The 9,406-nt window shown below is 38.7% G+C and overlaps 1 protein-coding gene across 3 annotated transcripts in view; it reads left to right on the plus strand.

The window, feature by feature from the left end:
• Positions 1 to 2,539: 2,539 nt before the first annotated feature.
• eme1 (essential meiotic structure-specific endonuclease 1) overlaps positions 2,540 to 9,406 on the plus strand; it is a 32,931-nt gene continuing 26,064 nt past the window's right edge. The window contains exons 1-6 of one of the 3 annotated variants that reach the window (XM_005946881.3): positions 2,540 to 2,616; positions 3,465 to 4,177; positions 4,344 to 4,471; positions 4,636 to 4,725; positions 6,079 to 6,200; positions 8,407 to 8,545. In XM_005946881.3, coding sequence (XP_005946943.1) covers positions 3,487 to 4,177; positions 4,344 to 4,471; positions 4,636 to 4,725; positions 6,079 to 6,200; positions 8,407 to 8,545 — 1,170 coding nt within the window. In that variant the 5' untranslated portion in view covers positions 2,540 to 2,616; positions 3,465 to 3,486. Of the gene's footprint in view, positions 2,617 to 2,666; positions 2,815 to 2,849; positions 2,951 to 3,464; positions 4,178 to 4,343; positions 4,472 to 4,635; positions 4,726 to 6,078; positions 6,201 to 8,406; positions 8,546 to 9,406 lie in introns of those variants that run through there. The other 2 variants (XM_005946880.3, XM_042213947.1) reach the window with 2 other exon arrangements.

The following is a 9,406-nucleotide window of genomic DNA, read 5'->3' on the forward strand; positions in this document are numbered from 1 at the left end:
CCCCGTGACAGCTGGGATAGACTCCAGCGCCCCCCACGACCCTGAAAAGGATAAGCGGAAGCGAATGGATGGATGGTAGAAACAGAGATTTAATTCCATATTGTGCTGGTACCCACAAAAGTAACCATAAGTCCCATCAAACTGACTCTGTAAAGTGTTTGATGAATCTGCATTGTATGTGAGTTTAAAATAAAAACCGCGTCCTTTTTCTTCTGACCTGATCCAGATTAAATTGAGTTGCTTTCCTACTCACCGTCCAGCCAAAGCTCTGTATTCCTCTTTTCTCTATTTCCCAGCTAATCTTGGATGATCTTGTTCATGTCCCTGTAGATTTGCCCAGTAGTTGAGTGTTAGCTGCTCTCTTCGGATTTTATCCTGCTGAATTATATGCTATACACCTGTAATCTAATACCTAACTAATAGTAATATTTGACTGTCTGTTAAAAAGACAGAAAAATACAAGTACAACTGACCATTTATACTAATTAATAGACCTTCTCTCCACATCATATGCTTTTTCTATATAAAAGAAAACTGCCAATACACTCTCTTTGTTTACCTGTGGCTTAAGGATGCTGGATCCACATCTCCCTCTTCTAAAACCACTCTGATATTTCGCCATAAATCCTTTATCCTTTATTTATATAGTATTTCATTTTTCATTCTCTCCATTATTTTGCAGACATTAGATGTTAAAGTTATTGGTCTGTAGTTTCCTGGTTTTGTATCATCCTTCCCTGTTTTATGTAAACCATTGTATAACAAACCTGATCCTTTGTCTTTGCAAACGGTATATTCAAGAAATCCTTTGTGTCATTTTCTAGATCTGTAATGCCTCTACCTATTTTCCCGTCGTCACTATTGTTATTTAAACGAACTTTAGCAAAAGTTTCTAGTAGCACACCTGCCTTTTCTTCATGATTCTCTGCTGCAGCTTCCTTGTCATTTTTAATGGTTCTTCTTACATTAGCCTGTGACCTTTTATGTTCAATAATATTCTGAGAATTCTGATTCCTTTTTAATATCTTAAAAGCTTTATTTCAGCTCTTAATTGCTTTATCACATTCCTTTGTTCCCTCGGGTACAATCTTCTTTTTACTCTTATCTTCTTTATACTCTTGTTTGCTGCTTCTTCAATAGCATTGCAGACAGAAGAATTTAAATCATCATTATTAACATTCATACAATTTTTTTTTGCATCTGCTGGTCACTAACAAGTCTAAATGTCTTCCAATCTGCAGAACTAAAACATTGCTTTTTGTACGCCGCCTGCATGACACTCCTCTGTAGTTCTGTCATTTCCTGCTCTTGTTTCTTTAACTACCTGCCATGAACAAACACATACCAGTGAACCTGATACTAATGTCAGATCAACTGGTTATTCCGTACCATCGAGGACATTGCTTCTTGTACCACTTCCATCATTTAGACGTACCAGATTTTTCTTCTTCTTTAATTCTTCAGTTACTGCTCCTTTTTGATCATTATGTTTTATTTCTGATGTAAGTGGCCTGAAATGTTGGGATATTAAAACAAAAAGATACAGACACAACTGCTATTAAAAGACTTCCATCTCTAAGGATTTTAGATAGTGTGACCTCTCCTAACCTCTTTTTCAGTTCGTGCAAAAAAATTATTGGGCTCAACTGCACCCCCCCATCCTCCTTGCTGAATTTTAGGACTATTTTAAACTCTTCTCTTATCATCTCTTTCCAGACTACACTACCTTCGTCTGAACTATTTTCCTCTAAATTTTTGTTTGCTGCTCTGTGTTCCTAATAAATTTCCATCCACTCTTTGTTTCTCTCTTCGTGACTCCTTTTCACCAACCGGCATCAACTCTCCCTAATCCATGTCGTCCTCATCCTCTACCTGAAATGTCATTCTAGTCCAGCCACACACCAGCTTATGCCAAGCGCAAAAATCTGTGATCCAAATCAGGAGGGCGTATCGATCCAGTTATCGATACCAAAATTGGTATTGGCATTAGATCAGCACTATTGCAATAGGATCAATACTTTGTTTCTGTCCTCCAAGTTCAGCAAATAGCCCACTGAATTGTGTTAAATCTATTATTTATTAGGAAATGAAAAAAATACACCTCAAACATGGACTATGAAAAATATCTCACCCTTTTGTATTGACTGTCACAACTATTTTATATAGCACATTTAAACAACAGAAGCTGACCCAACGTGCTTTATAAACACGCCTATTTACATTACAGGTCTCAAAGAACCCACATTTTGAAATACATGTGTGTTGTGTTTTGCTGTGTTAACTAAGTATTGTAGAAATTAAAATTCTGAGTGATTTAGTGGTCGATGACGATTCATCTCATAAATCATTACACACTGCACTTCCCTACATAAGCTGCCTTTATAAGTTAAAAGTATCAGTACCGGCAATACTGACCCTGTATTTATTTGATATCGGATCGATACCGACGTTTGCAGTATTGCACAGCCCTGACGTAGTCCAAAAACCAAAAAAAACTATGAATCACTTTTGTCTGTAGTTTAAATCTCGCGCCGTCACGTTCTTTCCGTCTGCAAACCTCTACTTCTACACGCACTACTACTATCTCTACTACTGTTAGGGCCACATTAAAAAAAGGTTAGTTTCTATTTTGGGATTAAGGTCGATACTTTGAGTTTAGAAACATTATTTGAAAAAGTTTTTCTTTTCTTAATGTGGCCACAAGACCCGGCCTCAGTGTCCACGGAAGTTTCAGAAAATCCTCGTCCTCGGGGAACCCCTGAATGCATCATTACCCGGGGAAATCAAACAAGTCTCGCAGTTCTCTGTGTTCGGGTAAATAAATAAATAATTTCTCGCTGTAGTTTGAAGTTAGAGCGAGTAGTTAATATTTTTTTCTTATCTATGCTGCTTCTTTATTAACTACTTAATTACTACTGCCTTGTAATTTCAAAGAGTTAAGCGAACCGCAGTAAGTGACGCGTTAAGCTAGTCTGCTAACCTTCAGCTGATGCCTGCAGTCGGGTAAAATGTGCTCGGGTTGTCCTTCCTGATCGTTTCTAAAAGAACATTAATGTCGTGCCAAACTCAATTTAAAAAGTAATTTCTTTATCGCCAGGTCCTGTTTGGTTAGACACAGCGTAGCTGTAAGTTGGATATTCAATTAAGTGAGAGAAGTCAATAACGTTACACCAAGCGACTCCTATAATTGGCCTTGCTTATCTTCTAACTGCAGAAAACACTACGGTGGGCGGTAACAAGCACTGCGCACTGTTTATTCAAATAAGAATTTCACTGAAATAAGGCTTGCTGGTTGGACTGTGTTCAAGTCGAATTTACGAAAACGCCTTTACCTGTTGCTTTAGGTTTTGATTTTCAGGTTTACCTAATAATTTGTTAATTATTTAAGAAGCATAAAGACTTTTGTTTCAAATCTTGTTGAGTGATGATGCTCTTGTTGTTCTTGTGTCACACAATATGTACAGTAACCTCCGTGGACATGTGATCATGGGCAGCCAAAGTGACTGCACCAGTGACCCAGATGAGGAGCTGCCTGTGTTTGACTTCCTCCAGCCAGCCTCCCACAGACGTGCAGAGAAACCAGACTTGGTCGACTTTGATGGTTCTGATGCTGCAGCAGCAGCTGTCTCCTCCCCAGGGAGGGGGAGTGGTGGCGTGTGCATGGGAATGGCTAATGTAATGATAATCAGCAGCAGTTCCGATGATGATGATGCACCTTATGTTCCTTTGGCACAAAGAATCAAGGCAAGGCGAGACAATGTGATTAGCGCCTCCACCATCGTGACTAACGAGAACGATGCTGAGCACTGTTTGCCGCTCTGTCTGACCAGCTCACAGTTTTCTGGCCAGAATGGCTTTTCAGAGTCAGAGTGCCCGCTCGGCTCACATCAGGTGAGAAAAATGAGCTGTGGACAGGAGCTTCCTCTGAACGGAGCAAGGAACACAGACACTTCTCCTTCCAAGAGGAAACTTGGCAAGCGAACGGTTGAGGAGATCCAGGCCTCCAGGGAAGTGGCTCTGAGTAAGAGGGAGGCTAAGAAGAGACAGCAGCCAGACAAGGATGTGCTCAGGGAGGGACGAGAGAGACAGAAAATGGAGAGGAAAGCTCTGGCAGAGGCAGCTAGGGCCCTGAGGCCAGAGGAATGTATCAAGCATATGGTGGTGGTGGTGGATCCAGGTAAAAAGAAAACATTAAATTATACTTGGCAATGTAGATAAATGCAGATCATTACAAATTTTATTTTAAACTGCACATGCAGCCAGTCTTTCATCTGCAGTATTATTGAAGTCATTAAATGTGCTAATTGTGGCTGTAATTGTGCTGAGTGTGTTTGTGTGTGCAGCTCTCCTACAGCTGGAAGGAGGCGGCACTTTGCTGGCCTCGTTACAGGCTCTGGGTTGTAGCTGCGCCATCAAGAAACAATCCCTCCCACGCAGTGTGAGCTGGATGAGAAGAGCTCCCTGTGCGCAGGTGATAAGACACATGCAATATTTTTCTCTTTACCTCACTTTACTCAAAGTGAAGCATGAATGTGAACTTGTCAAATTTGCCGTAATTGCCATAAATGAATGAGAAGTGGTTTCATGAGTGCTTATTTAGCAGTAACACCTTTTACTATCTTTGCCATGTTTCAGGGAGATGAAGGAGCATCTGTACCAGAGGCCAGTGTTGTGATACAGATGACAGTGGAGGACTTCATTACTTTGATCCACAACTATGTTCAGGTTTGTTGTGGGTGCTGATGGTATGCTTGAAGGTATGCTTCTTCTACTGACTTCTGACTTCTTCTACTGTTTAGAAGAAGTCTAGATGAAGCATAACTGCATCTGATCAGAAACTAGGCGAGTTTAGGAACAACAGGAGGAAAACGGAGAAGGCAAAAGGCAAACGCCAATTAGAAAATGACATTAGGTAATGTTAAAGGAGTTATGTATTTTGGCCATTAGGGTAAAAAAACCCACAAATGATAAAAACTTCCATCGGTCCATTAAAAAAAAAAAAAGATCAGATGGTTCAAACCATAAAAATTCTCTGTGAGACAACAGTAACCATAGAACAATAAAAATACGAGGATGAGTGTGAAAATATTTTGAGAAAAATATTTATTTATTCTTTACTTATTTAAGAGGGTGAGTAACATACTTCCCTTGACCTACAACCATTCATGTAACTATTTAACTTTTTTCTCTGCTTGTTCTATCGCAGTGCTTTCTAACATTCACACACATTCATACTCCAATGGCTGCATTGGAACTTTGGGTTACTATCTTGCCCAAGGATATTTGGCATGGAGACTGGGACAGCCAGAGATTGACCCACCAACCTTCCGATTAGTAGCTTTATAGCTATTGCTAATTTCTACCCTTAGAAAACCAGTGGCACCTGCAGTGCTGCTTATATGTACAGCTAGTGTGAGCTTAAACATTGATGACATCCACGTTTTGTACATCAACCAAGAAAATTAGATTATGCTAAACATGTACAAATGGTCAACTCCAAGCTAACGAATTCCCCATAAAATGTAAAATATGTTTAAAAAAATTACAAATATAGTACATTTAACAAAAGACCTACTACATTTCTGAAACAGGTAGTTTTAGCAGTAGTTTTCAACAAACCTTACTAAGACTAGGGTAAATTATGTATTTGTAGCCAACTGTTTTCAGTAGTGGATTCATATATTCTTGATGGCATAGAATGATTTTTGTTGCAGAAAGACACTGAGATGAAAGGTGTTGTCTTATTTATGTTTTTTAAATAACATGTACAACACTGGAGCTTCAAGGCACAGAGAAATAACAGGTATGAGGCTTTCAATATTCAATACACACAATCATAAATTGTGTGTATTGAATATATTGTAATTGTGAGCGTGGCGAAAAACTGACGCAGAAAATTGCTTATGCAGGACATGGCAAACAAGAAAATATGTTATTACATGTAAGAAATAAAGGTAAACGTTTACATAATTTTCATTCTTGTCATTAGTTGCATAGTATAATTAATTTGAAAGAGTTCTAATTGCATATCAATAGAGTTATTTTTTTTCCTAATATCTACCTCCCTGTCTAATCCAGAATGAGAGGCATGGCAGATCAGACTGTGGGTCCACATTGACATCCTGGGTCCAGGAGCAGCAGAGGCGTCACCTTGGCAAGACCCTTAGCCTAGCAATTATTGAGCTTGAGAAATACTTCAGGTAAGGATTTGAAGGTTGAGCTGTAGAACATTTTAAAGGATAATTTGGTTATTGTTGCTCTATAGTATGTGCTATCGTTGTATTTAGCCCCTCTATTAATGGGATAGTTGTTCATCTGGCTCAGGATCCATCAGATTTTAATTAATTTAATTATGAAGTTCCACAGGGTTCCGTGGTAGGACCACTTCTGTTTACATTACAAGTGCTTCCCTTGGGCAGTGTAATTAGAAAGCTCAGCATACATTTTCACTCCTGTGCAGCTGACTTTATCTATCTATGAAACCAGATAAAACAAACCAGTTAGATAAACTGCAGGAATGTCTTCATGACATAAGGACCTTGATGACCTAAAATGTTTTGCTTCTAAATTCAGCTGAGGTTAATGTACTCAGCCACCAAAAATCTCAAAAATATGGTCTCTAACCAGGTGCTTACTATGGGATGGCATTACTTTGACCTCCAGTAACACTGTGAGGAATCTTGGAATCTGTTTTCACCAGGATATGTCCTTCAATGCACGTATTAAAAAAATATGTTTGACTTTCTTCCATTCGCAATATCTCTAAAATTAGAAACACCCTATTTCAAAGTGACACTAAAAAACTAGTTCATGCATTTATTACTTCTAGGATGGACTACTGTAATTTGTTGTTATCAGGATGTCCTAAAAAACTCCCTGAAAAGCTTTCAGTTGATCCAAAATGACTGGGAAAGAGAGCATATTTCAGACGATATTAGACTGGAGGCTTACTTATGATTCCCAGAAAGTTTAAGTTAAAAGTAAGAAAGTAGAATGGGAGGCAGAGCCTTCAGCTTTTAGGCCCCTCTTCTGTGAGACCAGCTTCCAATTTAGATTCAGGAGACAGACAGCCTCTCTCTACGTTTAATATTAGGCTTCAAACTTTCCTTTTTGATAAAGCATATATTTAGGGCTGGATCAGGTCACCCTGAATCCTCCCTTAGTTACACTGCAATAAGCCTAGGCTGCTGGGGCAGTCCCATGATGATGAGTTTTTCCTTCCCACTGTCACCAAAGTGCCTGCTCATAGGGGATCATATGATTGTTGGGATTTCTCTGTATTTCTTTGTGTTTTTGTCTTGTATTTGTCTTTGCCTTACAATATAAAGTGCTTTGAGGCGACTGTTGTTAAATTGAATATATCACCAAATAGATAGTCTCTCAGGCTTTATTACTTTTCTTTCTCACTATGAAAAAAACTTTTTTTTAATGATCACTGCCAGAAACAACACCACCCAGTCATGAAAGCTCTTATTAAAACCCATTTGATGTAAAATGCAAAAGAATATTTTTTTGAAACCTATCTTCTTTAATGTATTTTTCAAAAGTATCATGATCCATTTTAAAGTTGGGACCCCCCCACCCCCCGCCCCAAGGAAAAAAAGGCTCATTTTTTAAGTTGAATAATTTAAAAGCCCTATGACTTTGACTACATCAACACTTGTGGTGGTATCTGTTTCTCAGGAGGCAGAAGGTCAGGAGATTGATTCCACATGCCCAAGTGTCCTTGAGCTACATGCTCACCCCAGAGCAATGAACTGTGACTGTGTGGGTCTGTCAGTAAGCTGTATGAATATGTGTGTGAATATGAATGTGGCTGGTGGTAAGAAGCACTTTGAGTGCTCAATTAGAGCAGGAAAGCTGTATGTAAACACTAAAGTAACATCTGGAACTGAATAAAAAAACTGAAAGATACTGAAATTAAAATGATAAATATTTACCAAAATTGGGAAATTAATGTGTTACAATTACCAATTAAATACAAAATACAAATAAACGAGTACCCCCAATTAATCAAAATCTAAAAATGATACAATAAGGAACTTAAATGTATATGCAATGAAGTGGTAAAGATTTTCTGTATCTTTGCGACAACCGAGCTAAAACGCAGAGAATGGTCTGTCCATTACACCGGTTTTATGGTCCTACAAAGGTGTCTCTTTGTGTAACTTGCATAATAGTATAGAGTAAAGTGCTTCATAAAGTGTTTAAAAACAACAAGGCAAGCACTCAGAAACTGCATAACTGCGAAAACACATGGCTGTCTGAAAATATGGCAAGCATCACTGTGTAATCTGGAAAACCTCTGGTGGAAATGCTGTGAGGAATAGGTGTGAAGAGAGTAAATGCATCAATGAAGGTCCTGAGCATTAATGTCTAAAATGACCAAAAATGTTTTTTCCCAAGATCACAGAAATCACAAAAACAGAAGCATTTTCGAGAGGCTGTTGCAGGGGAGGAGACGGGGGGAAGTAAAGCCAAGAGGAGAAAGAAGAATGGTGGAGCTTGTGTACTGCCTGAGGTGTCGCGAGTTGACGTAGAGGAGGTAGGTTAGGTGGTTGACACAGGACAATTTATAATTATATAGAAAAAATATAAAATTAAAGAGCTTTTGTATTAATTAAACAATTCCCACGCAACTGAATCAATATATCCCTTAAATATAATAGTGGATAATGTGTGAAAAATGAACGTACATGGCCATGTGTGGAAAAAGTGATTGCTACCCCTAAGAAATCATTTAAATGGAAACTGCATGACAAAGTGGAGTAGACCAAAAGATCCTAAAAAGCCAGACATCATGCTGTAATCCAAGGCAAGTCAGGAACAAATGAGAAATAAAGCCATTGAAATTCCAGTCTGGAAGTAATAAATGCATGAACTAGTTTTTCAGCGTCACTCTGAGACAGGATATTGTGCAAATGGAAGAACGCAGTCTAACATATTTGTTTAATATGTGCATTGAAGGACATGTCCTGGTCAAAAATGACTCCCAGCTCCCTCACAGTGTTACTGGAGGCCAATGTAATGACATCCATAGTAAGCATCTGGTATGATACCGTATGACTTTTAAGACCGAGTACCATAACTAGGGGTGGGTTTTATAATCGATTCATCGATTAAAATCGATTCTGGCTTGGATAACGTAAAATCGATTCATTAAAATCCTGAATCGATTTTCTAATATAAATTTATTTTGCCCAAAATGCCAGAATCTCTGGTGACATCTCACAAAATTTCAAGAACCATCAAACAGTTAAGACAGTAAATGAGAGCAGGTACACGGATTCTGTACATAGACTTAAACACACAGCGCGACCCGCGGATCAGAATCAGTTAGATGTCGCCTTTCTCACAGTCGGGGCTGAAAGCCGACAGCTCGCTGATTCTGATCCGTCGGCGGGTC

The sequence above is a fragment of the Haplochromis burtoni genome, unplaced genomic scaffold, assembly GCF_018398535.1.
Source record: "Haplochromis burtoni strain Fernald_Lab_line unplaced genomic scaffold, NCSU_Asbu1 Contig_500, whole genome shotgun sequence".
In the NCBI taxonomy this organism is placed as follows: Eukaryota; Metazoa; Chordata; class Actinopteri; order Cichliformes; family Cichlidae; genus Haplochromis; species Haplochromis burtoni.